The 21,376-nt window shown below is 36.1% G+C and overlaps 1 protein-coding gene across 1 annotated transcript; it reads right to left on the bottom strand.

The window, feature by feature from the left end:
* Positions 1 to 6,353: 6,353 nt before the first annotated feature.
* On the bottom strand, positions 6,354 to 18,644 carry LOC129261915 (methylmalonyl-CoA epimerase, mitochondrial-like). Its single transcript, XM_064099362.1, has 4 exons — positions 18,537 to 18,644; positions 14,016 to 14,121; positions 13,380 to 13,435; positions 6,354 to 10,878 (listed from the first exon to the last, which is right to left on the bottom strand). Exons 1-4 carry the CDS (start codon positions 18,573 to 18,575, stop codon positions 10,573 to 10,575), a joined length of 507 nt encoding a protein of 168 aa, XP_063955432.1. The 5' UTR covers positions 18,576 to 18,644; the 3' UTR covers positions 6,354 to 10,572.
* Positions 18,645 to 21,376: the final 2,732 nt, after the last annotated feature.

Here is a 21,376-nt window from a genome sequence, read left to right as displayed (position 1 = left end):
CACTGCTGCTCCCCCAGTACAGAGAGCCGATATGATAACCACAGAGATCGGCTGCTGAATAGTGTCTCTTTTCTTCAATTATAATGACTCTGCACAATAAACCAAGCTATGTATCATCCAGTTTCAATTTCAGTTGACAAGTTTTAACGCTTCATACGGTGTAATGAAATAGGCTTTGGATATTTGTGATAGAATGGCTAGGCTATTGTGTTTTAGGACTTGGTATACAACCATCGTCCTTGGCTCATACATAAAAGGCTAACTATTGAAGGTTTTTCATGGGGGAAAATAGAATATATTTCATTATTCATTCTGAATTACTTGTATTTCATTTTCACATATTTTAAACACTGTACTGGCTTGGTGTTCACTATAGGCCATGGAATTGATTGTTCTCTGATTTTAAGGTTTTTATTCATCTGTTTAATAGTGGTTTGACTAAAGCTGAATACCAATCACAGGATTGACCAGTAGGGGGGCCTACAAGGGGCACACTTTGTCTTCCACCATTCTGTGACATCCAACAATACACAAGAAATCCTCACCCTTTTTGGGAGGACTTTTCCATTTAAAAAAATCATCTGACCAGCAAAAATAGGGTCATTATTCCACCTCCCCCCAAGTTGTACATTTTTTTCTTTTTGCTTTGGGTGGGGGTCTCATAAAGAAGGGGTATATCATACTTTAAAATGTTCCATTCTCATCACTTTCACAATATCAAACATTTCTCCAATGAATATGACAAAGAACAGAAGATATCACTTTCAAAACCTCACAAGGAATTACTAGTACTTCATATATTGATAATATACATGTACTTTGACTTTGCTGAAAATGTTTAATGGCTAATCCATTTCAATATCATTACAAAATTTCAATGACTTTTGAGATTGAAATAAAATCCATCATATAAACCCATGATCAATATCTGATTTTAAGCTATCATTTGGGAGTGGTAAAATTTGATGATTAATTACCCAAGGAAAAGGGGAGGATATGTGATCACATAGCCCTTTCTCCAAATTGTATAATGTATATAGTTATTGCTGCAGATTTTATTCACTATAAAAGGCTGGGTGGAGTCAGGAGAGGTCATTGAAGCAATATATATATATATATATATAAATATATATATTTAAGGCGAATTTTTTTGTCTTCTTTTAATGTTCGCAATGCGCCTTAATGCCCTATACCTTCGACTTAACGTCTAAATGTGTATTATAACGGAATAAACCCATTCATAGACTTCGCCCTTACGTAGGATGTATGTATATATATATATGTGGTCTAGTGGTTAAGGCACCAGCGTTCAAAGCTGGGGGCCCGGGTTCGATTCCCGGCAGAGACATTTTTTCGGCATCACCAATTTTTCCAAAGGGTAGATACATGTAGCTCTGGGGAACCTTCATTTGATTTAAGCTACGCCTACCATTGTTCTCTTCATCCATTTCTTTCACAATATATATATATATATATATACTTTTTAAGTGCGAACCCTGCTTTCTATTTACATAGAGATAAAACCTTACAATAATGCAGTTGAGCTTCAGCCATGTGGTGTCTATTTGTCCCATCCCCACCCCCCCCCCCTAGTCATTATTGGCTGAAATGAAAAAGGCCATCTCAATCTGTGCATGACCCGAAGCCCCTTCCTCAAATTGGCTACCGTGCTGCTGCCTACTTCTCCAGATGACGTTGGCTGTGCATTGTAAGTAGGGTCAGGAGTGGTGAATCAAGCAACTGCTGCTATCCGTAGTGTGATGGGTCTAGCAAATGTGTCCTGATCAGGCCGAGATGACTTAACTGCCTCAGTTTGGGGGCTAGTCTTAGAAAACAGCCCCTATTCAGTGACCTCAACCATTTTTTCAAAGGTCATGGTGCACACAATGAAAGAAATACAAAGCCTTGGGCAATTCCTGTTTAAAATTCTGTTAATGCTAAATCATCAGGACTCTTCAATTTTTTTAATAGATTGGATTCTTTGAGACATATTAGGGAGCTGCTCTCATGGATAGAAAATGAAAATTCATGGTTCAGAGTACTGTATGGCATCCCACCAACAAGGAGATCATTCACAAGCATTTCCAGGCCATTATAGGATTAGCATTTTGTCATTATGAACATGCCACACAATCAAGCCATGTTCTACCACAGCCATACCACAACAAAGCTTGCTCCACCCCATCCTCCTTGATGCATTTCTCTTATATCTCTCTCTCTCTCTTGATTGAATGTAATATTGCTTGCATTGAATCATGAGGGGGGCTTCAGAGTCTAAACTATGCTAGTAGCATGACACACATTCTACCCGCGGGGTCAAGAATGAATGGTAAGGTACGGAAGGCAGGCCTCGGGGTCCCAAAGACACTCCTCCAACTGCTGTAACAGGCCTGTGTGTCTTGGGCGCCACTATGTCCAGGCTTGGTGTCAGCATGCGTGAGGACTCATAGCGTATCGACCTTTATTATAAGCATCAATTGATAAATTTGGTAACGGCAATACAGTCATCAAACAATTTTTTTGAGTAACAACACCAACCTTCTTTTTGTAGGTTATTTTGGAAATTTATAGAGCCACCTTTTGATGGTTCTATGACACATGATCAGACAAAAGTTGTTCCATGGTCAATTTCCTGTCTTAATCAAGTTTAACCTTATAACACCCCCCCCCCCCATTAAAAAATGAAGCCAGTAAAAACTTGTGAAATGAGCAAGAGATCTTAAAGTAATGGTTTCATTTGATTTCTAAAATATAAGAAAATTGTACATTCAAATGAATAGCAATACTATTGAGCTATTCTTGCACTGACGCAAAGCCTTGCTCAAGTTGCTTTGCATATTTTTGGCAATATCTGAACATTCAAATCAAATCAGTTTGAGAGTAAATCTGAAGTCCTATAGCAATTCCCAATGATTATAAAATGCAAATTTAGTTAACTTTCACACAAGCCTATGACTTTTCACCTCAAAAATAATAACAGGATCCCTTATTTTATAAAAGTATCCATTGTTTGCTTAGTCAAAGTCTAATATTGTCAGATTTGAACACTTTTCAGTCCAACCCTTTTTTTAAAGCATGTTTAACTGTCTCTTGTCATAGCTATGATCAAATTAATGAAGAAGCATTAGTCATAATTCATTTTTTATCTTTAGAAGTAAATATAAAATATCAAGAAGGGGAAATCAGAGCCAAAGTTTGAAAATAATTAATTCTTCTGATCAATCCTTCTTGTACCAGGCATTTTAAGAAAACATTTCTTGGAATGATATTAACATACACCAATTCAAATTGTATTATCTATACCAAAATTTCAAATAGTCATTTCTAACAATCACTACTTTTGTGGCATTTTAGATGATTTTCTCCAGGTGAAAATTGATACGCAAAATCTCTGGTCATGAGAGTCAAGTATATATTTTGTCTTTACTTGGGCTCTATAAAAAATATCATCAAAGAGTTACATGCAAACAATGTTACCCTCTATCTTTAAACATAAAATACCCAGCAATTATTATTTTGTTTAAAAGACTCCCTCCTACAGCAGCAGATGTGCTCTAGCTGTATTGTGTCAATGAAGAATGGGAAGCATTGAATCTAATCTGATAATTGCTCGCAGCTGCTTAGTTATGTACTCTATCATCAACCAATAAAAACAAAATCAGGGTTAATTAATTAGCTGGGTATGATCTATTAATGGGCAATGAAAATAACCATGAAATGGCTTTATCTTAACCACTTGAAAAGGAAGGAATGAAACAATACAAGAAACACACTATGGGTGCGTTTATCCGCCACTTTTTTACCCTAGAATCATGATTCAAATCATGATTCTGCAGAATCACGATTGCGTTTAGTCGAAATTGAATATAATCATGATTAGAATCACAAACATGAAACACGAAAAAAGGGGCGTTTGGAAAGACGTTTCTGCATAATCACGTACGAAAATGTTCGAATAAACGATATCGTGATTACAATCATGATTCTATGACGTCATTGTGTCGGGCTACTTTAGGTTTGACTCTTGCCAAGCTCAAGACGCGCTATGCTCAGTGTATTTATACATAATATGATATACATGCATTCTGTGTTGGGCATCGCATCGTCCACTTTTCATCTTTTTTTTGGTCATGTCTTCAACTTCAAGTGAACTAGTAAATGAACTAACTGAACAGACAATGATATCAATTGTTGTTGAGTTAACAAGTGTCAATATGAAATTGGATCTACGCTAAAATTTACATCCGAACACAATTTTCGATAAATCGACAAGAAGAATAATAAGTAAACAGATTGTGGTATCATAGACTGAATTCGGAAGGTAAAGGATTGATTTTTCGAAAGCCAAAACACGTGCGAAAAAAGTTGACCTAACTTCCTCTGTCAAACTGCGCACTGTGATGCGCACTGGATCGGTCCGAATCCGAGGAAAAACAGCTTTAAAATGAAGGTCGTCTGAACGCTGATTCTGTGGTATTGTGATTCATGTTTGTGTTTTAAATCATGATTCGAATCATGATTCAAATCATGATTCTGGCTTGAGGTCGCATAAACGCAGCCATGATCTTATGAATATCTGATAGAAAATTGTGTTTTTTGGTTGTTTGTTATTCTTGAGAAATAATGAGAAGAGAGAGGTAGACAGGGACAGACAGACAGGCAGACAGATAGATAGATAGATATATAGAGCATAAATAGATACTTAGATATTCACATAATAATGGTGGAAATGTTCACCGTATAAATATTCAACTATTACTATCATTTTTTTCCTTATTTTCTATCAGTACCTGCATTTGTGACCAGAAATTAAATTTCAATAGTTTGGGGACAAGGCCGCTTTTCTGTAGGGCATATTTCTACACTTAACACAGACAGAGAAAAGGAAAAACAAAATTTGAAAGCCAACAAGGAGGGCATTGGGGCAAGTCAAAAGAGCATACAAAGGTATGGTCTTGATGGGCTTTGAGACCAATCAAACCACTATGTGAATACTACGTGTGTAATATTATGCTCGAAAGATGCCTGCCCCCTCTCAATATTTCACTTGATATTTTCATGTCACTCTTTATAATTGATCTTATATGCTGTGCAAATGAAATGAGATGAACACCCGGGGGGGCCACTTCCATTGACGAGTGGATACCAAGCGCGACCATGGGGTCTCGAAAAGCACCCTAAACACGTATTTTCCATATTCTGAAAATGCACCCCTTAACAAGTATTGGCATGTGAAACCCTACCCTTATCAAGTATTGGAAACAAAATTATACTCTTGGCAAGTATTCCCTGAATTGAACCCCTAAACAAGTACAACGATATTTTAATAATTTATGTCACGGACGTCGGTCGTCGGTTTTACCTTCAACTACATCATTGGGTTTAGTATGGCCCCACCTCCCACACCTCTCGTAAATTGTACTCTAAACACGTAGTGTTGACTGTTGGGGCAAAAAGTACATCCTTTATATAACATTTTAGTCCTAATTTTCTTTACCCTGACCCTAAACACGTAGCTCTTCTAGCGAACTTAAATGGATACCCTTTTTTCATTATTTTAGTGTTTTTGACACCCTTATTACGTTATGTATGTAACATGCCCTATCTTGAAAAAGGCACCCTTTTTGCATGTTTTTTTGGTCGCGCATGGTATCCACTCGTCTATGTACATGGCCCAACCCCCCCCCCCCCCCCCCCCCCGGGATGAACATGAAAATAATGGTAAGCTACCTGGTAGTAACAAACATAAGAAAATCAAGGGAGATGGATGGAATAATGGCAGGTGGATGAACCAACATTTTGGTATTTTGGATTGTTGAATTATGAAATTAACCAAGAGAAATGTGTAAGAACCATTGACTCATGACTTTATGCTGTACTGGTGACCCATTCTTGTACTATGTAACAGAATTAGAACCTAAGAATCTCTTCCAGTCTGTGATTAACTTTACAAACTGCTTTCTGAGACACCATCCAGATAAATATTCAGACATGCACAATGATACACTTATGGTAATCCCTGTACATATGATACATTCTGCTTTCATTAAGAGTGCAATCCATTGGGTGTCTTTCAGCAGATGGTAAAGGGTCAATTGAATGCACACACTCAAATTGACCTTCCAAAGACCAATTCCCATACTGTGTATGGTATCCCACCATCAAAATCCTCTTTAGCTAGCCAATATGATCTTTAGGCCCCGGGGGGGGGGGGGGGGGGGGTAGCCTCTTTTCGAGGCCCTGGCGGCTGCTTCCTGAGCGAAGCGAGGGTTATAGCGAAGCAGAGCGCGAGCCGGGGCCTCTTGACATCTGAGCCGATTTTCACCGACTTTCTTTTGTTTTTTATTGTTTTTACCAATATTCCGACCAAAAATTGGTCGGTGAAAATCATCCAATGAGAGCGCGGGCTGCTATGACGTCATATTGAATATTCATGAGCTCATCTTGAATGGCGACCCGTGGATTCTTGGCGAAGAGTGACGACGAAATAGTTTGATGTGATTGTGAATCATGTTAATTCTCAGTTTATTCATTGTATCCCGTTTCATCCATTGATTCATTGTGAAAATTCAAATTTTACCATCTTTAATGTATCTAGCACCTTTCTTGGTAATGTTATCAATAACAATTGAGCTGAATATATAAGAAAAAGTCAAATCAACATACAGTAGTACTGACAATTTCATGAAAATCAGATCAGATGTAAAGTATTTATAAACTAATATTTAAAAAATAGTAACAAAAAAAATTTATCCCATCAGCAAAATATCATTAAAAAATCTGAGCCAAGAAATATATTTTTTTAAGAATGTCTGATGTGGTGATATGCAAGAATAGCAAGATCTTTTGTTTGCCAAATTAACTGCTGATTTCTTAAACGCAATACACGATATAAGAGGCACCATATGGGGAGAAAACCCCAAACAACCCTGATACATGTAAAATATGATACCGGTAGCAAATAGATTTGCGAGAGAATAATAAATTAGAGGATCCGTATGGTGATCATTTATCTCTTTTCTCATCAACTCTGATCTTCAGAGGTTATACAAACTACAATGCTCTGCACCTCAATGGCTTTATTGATAACCTACATGTACATTACCTGTAAAAATTTAAAAAAATCAAATATACATATGTTAATAAAGAAAACAAATTAAATTTACATATGAATATTGTTGTGTAGTAAGAGACAAAGAGTAAGGTATGAGAAGTAACTTCATTTTCAAGTTGATGCATTCAGAATCATGCATGTAGGGCTAAATTATTATTTTCCAGTGAAATCTTATTTGAGATTTTATGTAGTTACCTAAATGTGATACTGTACATGTAATTATATTTGGATTTTGAAGATTTTGGAGATGTTGTTGTACACATGAACAAAAATCACAAATGGGTTTTGTTGATTTGTTAGTGTTCCTTTTGAATGTAACACAATGGACAATGAAATGAAATACTCAGTAGTTCACAAAACCTTCTATTCATCACAGCTAACAATTCACTGGTATTGCAGGAGATCAATTCTGTTGACACATGATAAAAGTGCAATTATTGCATAAAACTGCCAACAGGTTCAATTAGTATTGTAGTTGCAGATATATAATTAGAACAAAATTTTGCATCAATTTTGCATTGCCACACAACGAAGGGGATATTCAGTAAGCTGGTGTTGCATTTACTGAAATGCAATATAGAGCTATACACAATGCATGTACTTCACAGAGTGTGGCCAGTTTTTCTCTCTCTCTCTCTCTCTCTCTCTCCCTCTCTGTCTTCAATTGATCAATTCCCAATCGAGCCATTCACTATAGGTTAGTCATAAATATAAAGAATTTCAATATGAAATACAATTTATAAAAAAGGGAAAGAAACCAAAAATGACACAAAACAAAGATACGAGTCAATGATTCGATAAGCTAATTAGCATGGATGTTTTTCATATCTGCGCAATTAAAGGGCTTAGCCTATCCCCAGCCTGGATATTGTGTGGCAGAATTATTCGTCATCTACTCAACGCCATGCAGGGGCAGTGAGGGACGAAATTGGAAATTGCTTGAGGAAAAGTACAGTGACCTGGATCACCTCACCCCACTGCTGTGAGGCATGCTGGCAGAGGCATAGCAATGTTTGGTCATATGAGGGCAGCATTCTCCTTACAGCACTCCCTACCTTTCAGTGTTCATGTGAATCTTTTATTATGAAAATCATATCCCATTTCACAAAGAGGTAATAGACTTCATAAATCACTTAGCCACTGGCGATCATATCAATTATTTTGAGAAAAGGACAGATGGGATATTCCATTGTTTGCTTTTCTAATCTCACTTAACCTTGGAATAATCAGAGTGGAGCAAGAATTGGTCATCGCAAACAAGCGTGAATATGATTCATCACTACACAGAATGACACACTATGATTCATATACTAGTACTGTTCCTGACAAAATGAACCAACATTTCCGTGAATAACCATCAGAAATTGATGCCTCATCCTAAATAAATGTATTTTGTCCAAAATTTGAATTCTTTTTTTACATTTGAGTATCGTTTCAATTTATGCAGAGTGCACTAAATTTGATGGCAAAGTCAAGTGGCTGGTTGAATTCATAAATTAATAATGCTAGCATAGTGCAGGGGGTGTTTAATAATAGAATGGATGAATAAATGAATAAAGATTAATTGAGTGGTTGGATGAATGAACATGTATCAATAAACAAATTAACAAATGAATGATTCATTGAATGGATGGATGAATATGCAAGGAGTAATGCAAAGAACAAAATGTTGAATGGACAAATCATACAAGGACAATTTGATAAATTGATAAATCATCAGATGGATGATTGAAGGAGTCAATGTATTAATTAATAATAGGCTGAACTGATAAAAGAATATATGCATTTAATATGGGGAAGATTCGAAATTATATGCACTTTTATTAATAATAGATCAATGGAATACATGAATGAATTCAATCAATCAAGTGATGAATCAATTAATGAACAAATGGAACAAGAGTGTCGCTAAGGCGAGCACATAATACGCCCGCCTGTAACACGGAAAATTGAGTTATTGTTCAAGCAAGAAAAGTGGAAGATGGCGACTTCACCTTTGACCTTCTGAACTCAAAATCAATAGAATTGCTGGGATCTACGCTAGTACATGTATCATACACACCAAATTATATGAGCATAGGTTAAGTTCAACTGAAGTTATCGTGTTAACAAAGACTTCAGAAGGGTAAGATGAAAACATGTCACTATGATCTTAACCTTTGACCTCAAAGTCAATAGTATTCCTGGGATCCATGCTAGTATCATACACACCAAATTATATGAGCATAGGTTAAGTTAAACTAAAGTTATCGCGTTAACAAAGACTTCAGAAGGGTAAGATGAAAACATGTCACTGTGATCTTAACTTTTGACCTCAAAGTCAATAGGCTTCCTGGGATCCATGCTAGTATCATACACACCAAATTATATGAGCCTCGGTTAAGTCAAACTGAAGTTATAGCATTTACAAGGAAAACTTAACGGACGGACAGACAGGCAGACGGACGGACACCGAGCGTGATACCATAATACGTCCCCTCTAGGAAGGGCTGAATAAAAAAGAAGTAAGGTGCCATTTATGATCAAATTAATGAATAAATAATTTATTAATATCCACCTCAATAGAGATTTAAGAATAGTTGCCAACTCACCATCCAGTCTTTCAATATGGCAATTAATGAATAAATATGTGAAATGAACGAATGGACAAATGTGAAAATGAATGAATGGGTGGATAGTTGAGAAAATAAATGTAATAATTAATGAATGAATAAAGTAATATGCATAAAAGAATATATGCATAAATTAATGATTTATCAATTGGATGACAGAATAATCCGCAATGGATAAATGAATCAACCAATCCAGCACAATTTTGCACAATTTGCAAAAAAAAAAGAGATTTGAGGCACATCTTTAGGCCTGAAATTCACTTTATTTATCAAAATAGACAATACAAAATAAATGACTAATATCATAGAGAACATATACTCTTTCCAGTGATATTGAATTCGACTTGATAAAGTAGGTTAATTCTTACAGAAAGAAAATATCAAGATTCACAAGATTTTGCAGGGAGGAGGATTCAGCCAAGAGTAGACTTGGATGAATCTGACCCATTTGCTCATTAGCGTAGGACCTGTGGTCTGACTGCTCTCAGAAGTGCCCTTAAATTAATCCTATTACCAGCTGTTCTTAGGCAATTTTTCCACAAAAATCTAATGCCTTTGAACCATTGATAGTAATAGAGGAAATTCACGGGTAGAAAGGCAGTAGAGGTAGGTGCCCAGTTAGGCACTCACCTTCATTGCATTGGGTTAACACAAGCCAATAAAAAAGAATGAACATATAAAAAAAAGAATGAATGGATAAACTGATAATAACAAATGAAATAATAATTCACAACACACCTATGATATATCTCTAGCACCTCATCAATGAAATAATGCATGCCAAAATGAGCAACAATAATTAATAGAACAAAGAATACATACTGTACTACCAAAGTTAATACACAATTACACAAAACTCATACGTCTGACGATCAATGTATGTAAAAAGTTATGAATGCATGAAAGCATGAATAAAGAAATCAATGACAGAATAAGACTAAAAGAATAAATGAATGTATGGTACAAATAGTACGCAAAGCAAAACAAATGAACAAAAGCACCCACCTCGATACAAATATGATGCATACCACCTTCTGGTTTCTTATCCAGAAAACCTTGAATGGGGCTTTTATCTCCTAAAGGATGTAAGAGCTCTAGCTTAGTATTACCCAGCTCAATAAATATAGTATAGACACCATGGTCTGGAAGGGGCTGTTGAAAAAAAAATAAGGATAACGGATAGAGATAAGACTTTACAAAAGTTTTATTGTATATTTATTCCACGGCAAAAAAAAACCCCTTGATAATGGCCCATATTTACATGTAGAAGTGTTCTAGAGTGTGGTTTAAAGTGATTGTATACTGCCTGGTATACTGTATAAAATTCTCAGATAAACAAAGTGCTAATTGAATTGTACTTGAAAAAAAAATAATTATCTTATAAATATTTCAATTTCAATTTCAAATTATTTGGCAAAGTAAAACAATCAAGAAGTTACAAAGTGGAGAATGATATGCTTCCGAGCAACAGCTATTTATTATGCTTTTATCATCCCTGACCAGCATGTTGCACTTCTTCTTCTTTGTTGTTCTTCCCCCGGTATTCGAGGATCAGCGGCTATCCGCAGGTTGGTTGTTGTGTTGAAGCTGCTCCATTCTGTATTGTTTGTTTTTACCTTGTATAATGTCATGTATGGTTGTATCATGATTTGGTCAAATAAATAATAATAATAAAAAACAGATACATATGTATGAGCCAGGACATCTAAAAGCAGCGTGTGCTTATATTTAAGGCCCTAACTGACAATTAATACAATAAAATACACAAAAAATTAACATTAAATGAATAAAGAAAAAAAATAGCATTAATACCTAAAGACCTACACACAAGACCTAAAAAAAACCATATACACCCACAATCACACATTGCAATAAAAGAATAAGGAAAGAGAGAGAGAGCGAGAGCAAGAAAATAAGAATAGAGAGGAATGTGAGAATCACAGTGAGAGAGAGAGAGAGAGAAGTGAAGATGAGTTGAATAAAGGAAAAAAAAATGAAAGAGAATAATGTAATATAAATGAAAATTATTTTCAAAAAGTGAAAATTCTGAACAAATCTTAACTATTATTTGAAAACAGCATTGTATCAAAAAGAATTCTTGTTTTATATATATAGTTAAAGACAAGTACTACAGCCCAACAAAAAGTAGATTTGTGTAAAAAGAGAAAAATAAAAGAAGCATGTAGTCAAATTAGGCCCTCCTTTCCTAAAAGTTCAAATGATAGCGAGTCTCACAAAAGATACATTATCCCTCCCACTTCAGGAGCAGCTAGCACAAGGTCTTGCTCTTGATGTCTGGTCATCAATTTTTCTTCTGAAATAAATTCATCATGAATGTGCTGCACTCTACCCAGGTGAGTTGAAAGGGTACTAGACAGGATTGCACGTAATAATAATAATACATAGCATTTATGAGGCGCCGATTTATCTAGTTTCATATACAATGGCGCACTATATATTACCCCGGCTGTAGCTCCAGCTGCTAAAGGCGCTTGGTGCATTCAAGGAATTAATCCTGCCAGGTACCCATTCACTTCACCTGGGTCGAGTGCAGCACAATGTGGATAAATTTCTTGCTGAAGGAAAACATGCCGTGGCTGAGATTTGAACCCATTCCCCTTTCATTGAAAGACGAGATTCGTAACCACTAGACCACGACACCCCCACGTACATGTATACGCTCTATTAGAGGAAACATCTGGGGTCTAATGTCAGGATAATAGAAAACACACATCTCAATAGGCAATAACTGGCGCTAGATTAATGCTATATCATTACAAAGTCACCATTAGCAATATTAGTATACATTGTGTGTGGATGAGTTACAGCTCTTGGAAAAATTAATGACATGTTTTACAAAGAAAAAGTATTGCTAACTGTGCATTCATGCAAGAATCTTTACTTTAATCTGTAATGGCTTCAGTCACAGAAGTATCTAACTGGTCTCTGCAAGTTAAAGGACAAGTCCACCCCAGCAAAAACTTGATTTGAATAAAAAGAGAAAAATTCAACGAGCATAACACTGAAAATTTCATCAAAATCGGATGTAAAATAAGAAAGTTATGACATTTTAAAGTTTTGCTTCATTTCACAAAGCAGTTATATGCGCATCCCGGTCGGTATGCAAATGAGGGAACCGATGACATCACTCACTCACTATTTCTTTTGTATTTTATTAAATGAAATATTTTGATTTTCTAGTCATTGTCATGTGAAATGAAGTTTCATTCCTCCCTGAACACGTAGAATTCCATTATTTTAACATTTTGTGGTTCAGGCAATGAGGTCCTAATCGTCAAATTCGTAAAAATTGAAATATTGTATTATTCAAACAATAAAAAACAAAAGAAATAATGAGTGAGTGACATCATCGACTCTCTAATTTGGATGTAACTGGCTCGTTCATATAACTATTTTGTTAAAAATAAGCGAAACTTTGAAATGTCATAACTTTCTTATTTTACATCCGATTTTGATGAAATTTTTAGCATTGTGCTTATCTGATTTTTCTCTATCGATTCAAATCAACATTTTTCTGAGGTGGACTTGACCTTTAATGAAATTCGGCAAGGTGATGCACCCCTGCTTCACTCCCTAACCCCCCCCCCCCCCCCCCCCCTCTAAATAATCACCTTTCAAAAACTAGAACTTACCACAGTTTCACTGACTGTTGCACCTAGTACATCCCTGTACATGCTTGCTGCCTTTTCTGCAGACATTTAAAGAAAAGTAAGAAATAATACGGATGCAATCAATAATGCTCTAAATATCTTCCTAGTTTTGAGACCAATTCTACTCTTACAAAGTAGTTGAATTCATTTGAAAATTAAAACACAGCATATTATGTTTAACTTTGTATTGCTGACATAGTGAGATACCATGGGAATAGAATTCATAATGTATTATAGATCTCTTTAGACCAATCCTTCCATTAGTAAATGAATTCATTTTAAGATTGTTCATATAGATACAAAGGCAATAAATAATAAGATAATGAGGATGGATAAATAATGCTTTTCTATCTCTAGACTAATCACCAAAAAAGTAAAGACAAATCATACACTGCACAGTAGAGATTAATCTTCTAGAAGCCAATAGCACTAAAATAGAATAATTAGTAGAAGTAGATTTCTTCTACAATATAACAGATGGCCCATTTAACCATCAGTCCCTACAAAATATTGTACCAATCTACACAATACATGCACAGGTTAAAAAGATACAATCTGAATACTTTATCCTTGCTTCAGATAACAGTATGACTCCAGGTGAGGTGAAAGTTAATATACCTAGATCTGGAACAGCAATAGCTACATGGTTCAGCTTCCCAAGTTTCCATAAACTAGACACACTGTTTTGACTTTGATATCTCCTGGCCACCAGGCCCAATCCACCCTGTGGAGAAACACAAACAAAATGGAACCATATCATCAATATATCAAGTTAAACCTCCCATGATTTTTTTATCATATTTCAATCGGCAAAAATCTTAAATTTTATTGATTCGGGCAACTTAAAGGACAAGTCGAGCAAACAAAGTTGATTTGACTAAGTATAACAATTAAACAAGCATGACATCATGAAATCAGATGAAAAATAAGTAAGTAATGACAATTTAAACAGTTATATGCACATCCTGGTCCATATGTAATGAAGGATCCAATGATACCAGTTACATTTTATAACAAAACATTCAACATTTTTTTTTTTGCCCCCTCAATATAAATGTGAAACAAATTTGATATACACTCTGAACATACTGAGTTGCCATGATAAGTGATAGTAAAATACGAAAGAAATAGTGTGTGATATCACTTGAATATGTAATGCGCTGTGCATTTAGTAAAAATAGGCATAACTTTAAAACGTGTTTATTTAATTATTTTACATCAGACTCTGATGAAAAAAAATCTTGTCTTAATAAACATATGTAATGATACATATGGCCATTGAGTCCCTGTACAGATAGCTAGAACTTTTGTCTCTGTACACCCAAGGGTTCATTTATACATGCCGCCGCGCACAGAAAAATCAAGCCATAGAATTTAGAAGTCGTGTGTTGTGGACACCAGAAGTGGGATCCCAGCACGCGCGACCAACTAGTTAGAAATACACTGCCAAACACGGTAGTATACTAACCTCGCAATACGTGTGAGTGGTCTCTGTTAGTGTATAATGTATTTGGTGAGTGGAGCCAACGGAGTTCGGAATAACCAACATAACATTAACAGAGACCGAAGCTTTTTTGGTCTAAACGCAACGTTGACGTTGTTGTCATTACTCCTGTCCTGTAAATTTTAAACTACTGCAATAATCTAACGTTAGAATATTTTATGTTAACTTCAAATAATATTCGTGTAGGCTCCACTCCACTTCACTAGCGGTAGCGCTACACTGCACTTGATAGTACGCTACACCTACCGTACCGTAGGGCCGTAGCTGAGCAATATTGTAGTGAAGTGGAGTATGGAGCCTACGAGCTACACAGTATGGCAAGTTCCTCCAAGTCTGCGCAGTCCCCCTTGTCTGCACACGCGTATCTGCGCGATTCTAGTTAAAGAAGATATGCAACGAGCACGAAATTTACACATGCAATGCATAGACAGGTATTCATTAAAAAATCTGACTCAAAATGGTGGAAAAATAATAAATTTAGGGCATTTCATGTTGCGACCTCAAAATGCAGCCTTTCTCATCAAAATCCCTGAATCGTGTGCAAAGTGAATGAGTGCGCAGACATGGGGTACCATTTCTTTTTCAATCTGAAAATGACTGCCCGAAGTTTTTTCAAGAAAATCCTATATTTTCTTTCATTTTTTTATGAGAAATTTGGTACACTTACTCTTGATAATATAAGGAACATTATTTACTGAAAGATTTTGTGAAATATGAAGAAATTCATTTTAAATCTTAACTCAAATTGTTACTTGGTGCGCAGCCTTGGGGCCCACCATCAAATCATACGATCATCATGACCAATAATAATATAACTGACTAGGCCCACTCACACGTATTGCAAGGTTAGCCTAGTAGTATACTAACCTCGCACCATGAACCGCGTTTGGCAGTGGATTTCTAACTAGTGGGTCGCGCGTGCTGGGATCTCACTTCTGGTGTCCACAACACACGACTTCTATGGCTTGGTTTTTCTGTGCGCGGCTGCATGTAAATGATCATGTAATGAACCCTTGCCCTTGGGTGGACTAAGTTAGGGTCTAACTTTAACGTTAGGCCAAATGGCAATATCGGATGCCATTATTAATTTATTATATCGATCAAAGTTGAGGTAGACTATAACAATTACATGTTCAAACTAAGCTAACAGGGCATTATCGTGATCCAAGTCCCCGGTGACTCGGATCCACGGACAATTTTTCACAACGTAAAACATGTCCTACCTGTCTCTACCAACCTCGTAGTTGTGTGTTACTTGTCTCTTTTCAGTCTCCACTTTATTGGCGTAATAAATCAGAATTTGCATAATTCTCTATTGCTTTAGTTCGTAAACTATTATTTTTCATATAAATAAATCAGGATTATATTCATCTTTTTATGTTTCTTACAATATCAAATTTGCTTTATTTCGTCTACGCTTTTACTAAATAAATCAATAAGCCCTATATCCTCTTCAGTCTCAATTGCTTTATTTCGTTGATTCCTTATTTACTAAATAAATCAGAATTGCATCTACTTCTTTTCAATCTATATTGCTTTATTCCGTAAACTAGTACTTTTCATATAAATAAATCAGGATTATATTCATCTTTTTTATGTTTCTCACAATATAAAATTTGCTTTATTTCGTCTACGTTTTTACTAAATAAATCAATAGGCCCTAGATCCCTCTTCAGTCTCCATTGCTTTATTTCGTCGTACTTTTTATGCTAAATAAATCTCTTTTCATATATATGTTTCTTATGATTTTGCTTTATTTCGTCGATCACGTTTTTACTAAATAAATCAAATTGCATCTCCCTCTTAACAGTCTCCATTGCTTTATTTCGTTAGGTAAAAAGAATATCTGCATAATTACTCCTCGTGATCCAAGTCCCCCCTCTAAAATAAAAAGGCAATTAACCCCGTTGATATTCATCTACCCCTCATTTCCCTCCTCTTCAAAACCACTCTGCCACTTTTAGACAGTTTCCTAGAGATGATAAATGAATATTTTCGATAGGCCTAATAAGAATCATTAAAATCAATGAAAATCACATTAAAAACACTATTTAACTGTCTTAATTATTACTCCTCGTGATCCGAGTCCCCTTCCCGTGTTAAGACTGTCCAATTTCTCATAGGAGGGGACTTGGATAACGAGGAGTACTATTACTAGGGTGTCTGGAGAAAAAAAATATTTTTTTTATTTCAAGAAAATATCACATTTTCTTTGTGAATTTGAAGAGAAATGACCTTCAGACTGACAGAAATGTAACATTTTTGAAAAAAATCCAATTATTGGCTGCAAAAAAGAAGAATGAAATTAGGTAAATTTTCAGCATTTCTCTGCCATAGACTGTGTAGTTAAGAAATGGACACACACAAATCCAAATTTTTAGCTTCCGAGAGCTGTTATAAATTTATTATTAATGCCAAAAACTTGTCCCTAAAGAGTCCAATAGGATTTTTTATGCTCTATCTGATGGTATGATTTTTATAAAGATTTGGAAACCAGATCACAATGAAAAATTGCGACAAAGTGAAAAAAATTGTGCAAAACAGAAATTTCATTTTCCCATAGAAAACGCATGGAGAAATGGCAATCTCAACACACACAAAAATAAGGGTTTGCAATTTATCTCTAAATCCTTATTTAAAATGATCATATAAACTTGTCCTTACTGTCAAAAGAAGCCCCTGAATTTTCTCTTTCCATACATGCCAAACACAAGTTAATAATCAATTCAGATCACATTTTTCTAGTAGCCTGAACTTCCCCGAAAAAATGTGCCATATTTTCCTCTAAATCAGCCTGTTTTATGCTGACACTTTTCAGTGTGGCTTCAGACACCCTACTATTACTCGTGATCCAAGTCCCCTCTCCTAAAAATACAAAACGGCAATTATTAACCCGTTGATATTCATCTACCCCTCATTTCCCTCCTCTTCAAAACCACTCTGCCACTTTTAGACAGTTTCCTAGAGATGATAAATGAATATTTTCGATAATAAGAATCATTAAAATCAATGAAAATCACATTAAAAACACTATTTAACTGTCTAATTACTCCTCGTGATCCGAGTCCCCTTCCCGTGTTAAGACTGTCCAATTTCTCATAGGAGGGGACTTGGATTATGGATAACGAGGAGTATTACTCGTTATCCGAGTCCCCTCCTATGGGAAATTGGCAGTCTCAACACGGGAAGGGGACTCGGATCACGAGGAGTAATTAGACAGTTAAATAGTGTTTTTAATGTGATTAATTTTGTTTTATTTAGTGTTTTTGATCATTGTTTCATCAACTTGGAAGAATATATATACATCCACAGGAGAGAAAAGAAAAAGACTATTATTGTCGTTTGAAAAAGTGTCCGAGTCATTTGTTATTGTGTCAATGGGAAAACGTGTGGTGGAAGGAAGTCCCCGTTCAGTGAGAAGCTTCGCACCGTTTCGCACCGCGAACAATAGATTTCTTTGACTTTAGTTTTGAAAATCTTCCAACCGTGGATTCCATTGAAAGTTTGCTGATATTTGAGGTGTGTCTCAAGCTTGTCCCCAGTGACTTGGATGACGATAAGGCCGCTAACAGTTTCATATTTCAAATCTGATATCAAAACAACCACTAAAATGACAAATATTCGGTCCTACTTACCCCAATTTTCTGTAAAAATTTTGCCATGGAGGCTGCCATCTTTAATTATACTGCTGAAGCATCCGACTTTTCGTAAATTTGATTTGGCGGCACCGTATGGTAGCTACAAAGAGAATGTTTCTCACGTCTTTCATAACTATACAAGAAGCCGCTGCTCGAACGGGGAAGGGGCTGAACAGATCAGTGGGGGTCAAGAAGAAAATTGCTAAAAAATTGTAATATCATCGGCTTCCCATAATAGCGTTATAACACGGGCTATGTTAAACTTGACTCTATTATGAGCCAAATATCATAAACTAGCAGACGGGAAGAATATCTCGCGGCCACAGTAAAACAAAACTGATATGATAAAATGATATAGAGAACGGAAAAGAGCGACTAAAAAGTTGGTTTATAAAGTAACATCTATACAGCTAAAGTGGGGGGGGGGGGGGCTGACCATGCAAAAATCACTATCACATGATAATTTTTACGTTTTTGTTCACGGTTATGGAAAAAGTGGGGGATGATCGATGATCGATGCTGATACAAAGCTCACCCAGCCCCACCCCCTCGTTTCTGCGGCCCCTGCTAAAACATAAATGCACAAAATAAAGCAAAGCGATTTGGCTGAACATGGCCCTGGGAAGCAGAGGTGCTGCGTGTATTATTCTCCATAGGCAGCACCCCCAGGTATTCTGAAAGGTGTGTAAAATAAAAAAATGTAACCAAAATGACCTCGATGAAAACCTTTTTTTTTTTCTTTTTAAATTTCTTTGGATCAAAAGTTGATTTTGTAGTGAAAACAATTTGTACACTGTTGGTCATAATGGTGGAATAATTATTTTTACCCCAGTTTAGGGAAGGATTTAAAAAAATTATTTATTTCTAATAGATCTAGATAATGGCATACATTCTCAGATTTTATTGAATATTGATTTGCGAGTGTTTCTTTTGCGTGACTGCTAAATCATATGTGTGCTACTATGCTAATCAGCTAGGGAACCTACGTCCTTAAATCATAATTGACAGTAATGAGGATTAATGCCTCACAAAAGGGCACTTATATAGCTAATCGACACGATTTTTATCCTGGGGCCTCACAGTAACGAGGCCATTACTTAGCCCCTGAATCATGACTGTACGCAGTGTTTGCTAGGGTACGCGGCCGCCCCCACAAATCCCCCAAAACGAAGAAAATGCAATAAATTGTCAAAAATTCATTGCAATTTCCCCCCGCCCCCAACAGGAAAAATTTCTCTGTGTGGCCATGCCTTGAACCATAATGCATGGCCCTACAGAGGAATTTTTCCTGTTGGGGGCCGGGGGAAAATGCAATAAATTTTTGACAATTTATTGCATTTTCTTCGTTTTGGGGGATTTGTGGAAGGGGCCGCGTACCCTAGCAAACACTGCGTACAGTCATGATTCAGGGGCTAAGCAATGGCCTCGTTACTGTGAGGCCCCAGGATAAAAATCGTGTCGATCAGCTATATATCAGTGCCCTTTTGTGAGGCATTAATCCTCATTACTGTCAATCATGACTTAAGGACGTAGGTCCCTTAGCTGATTAGCATAGTAACACACATATGATGAAGCAGTCACGCAAAACAAATACTCGCAAATTAGTATTCAATAAAATCTGAGAATGTATGCCATTATCTAGATCTATTAGAAATAAATAATTTTTAAAAATCCTTCCCTAAACTGGGGTAAAAATAAATATTCCACCTTTATGACCAACAGTGTATTTGCTTTTCAACTTTAGGCCTACATCAGCACCCCCATTTAAAAAATCGTTCACAGGGCCCTGGGGCAGAAAGGCGTTTTTGTCTAAATTCGAATGGAATTGTAACTGAGGCCCAATCTAATAACAAAATAGTTTGTAAGTTTGGCACCATTCTCATCATGGGCGCCAGAGCAGAGTATTGTCTTTTTGTATGGGGAATGATGGGGGTAGGGGCATCGCTATATATGCGTTTTCCAGGAGGGGGTGGAGGCCGTGATTACCGTCAAATATCGGTACAGATACCGTCGTCCGACATCGTTCCCCATTCTCCTCAGTCACTTATAATACCAGGGGCAGGTCCAACTTGCATCAATAGGAGGGTGCAGAAAACTATTTTCATTCACAAGTTTTCCCGTCAAGGCCACCAATATATCTAATTATAAATAGTTTAGAAAATGCCGTAGAAATAAAATCATAAATCAAAGGAGCATAGCTCTCAAAAATGAAAGGTAAAGTCACACTCTTCGTCAGTGCCCATGATGTGACCAAAAAAAAGAGTTCAAAATCCGTTTCTGAAACAGTATAGTGAAAAACCCGTCTGTTTCATGGGCATACTGATTGTGATATATCACCTTTCAAAGAAATCAATGCGCTGAAGATGGAGGAAGCGCACTCTCCGAATCTCTGGATTTTTTAAGGTGAGTTTCACAATCCGTATGCCAATCTACGATTTTATTTCTATGGCATTTTCTTAACTATTTGTGATTATTTATTCCATATGCCGAAGCAGACTATAAATAAATATATATATATATGACAATTAGATAATAATATGAATTACCAAATGCGAACCAATTTTTTTTTAATGTATTGTTGTGAATCATACAATAGAATCAATATAATATGAATAGAATACATATTTATTGACTCCCCCCCCCCCCCCCGGGTAATGATAATAAATAATTGCGAGTGGGTAATATTGTGTATATATTTTTATAACCGAATTTCTGAAGTGCTTGATTTTAGCGTTGCTTAATCAATGGACTCAAGCCCGAGTCAACCATGCAGAATGCCAGAATCCAATGAAATGGTTGTAGGATATTTGATAACATATTTCGTAACCATTAGTAGA

The sequence above is a fragment of the Lytechinus pictus genome, chromosome 5 (assembly GCF_037042905.1).
Source record: "Lytechinus pictus isolate F3 Inbred chromosome 5, Lp3.0, whole genome shotgun sequence".
In the NCBI taxonomy this organism is placed as follows: Eukaryota; Metazoa; Echinodermata; class Echinoidea; order Temnopleuroida; family Toxopneustidae; genus Lytechinus; species Lytechinus pictus.
Note: the sequence above shows the minus strand (reverse complement) of the source record. Positions and strands in the feature narration are given on the sequence as shown.

What these genes read in the sequence shown, in the direction of transcription:
- LOC129261915 (XM_064099362.1), bottom strand. Translation starts at nt 18,575, where the DNA reads ATGGCAGCCTCCATGGCAAAATTTTTACAGAAAATTGGG. An exon ending in AATTTTTACAGAAAATTGGG is followed by an intron (nt 14,122 to 18,536) that starts GTAAGTAGGACC and finishes GTTTCTCCACAG; the next exon opens with GGTGGATTGGGCCTGGTGGC. An exon ending in TATTGCTGTTCCAGATCTAG is followed by an intron (nt 13,436 to 14,015) that starts GTATATTAACTT and finishes AAATGTCTGCAG; the next exon opens with AAAAGGCAGCAAGCATGTAC.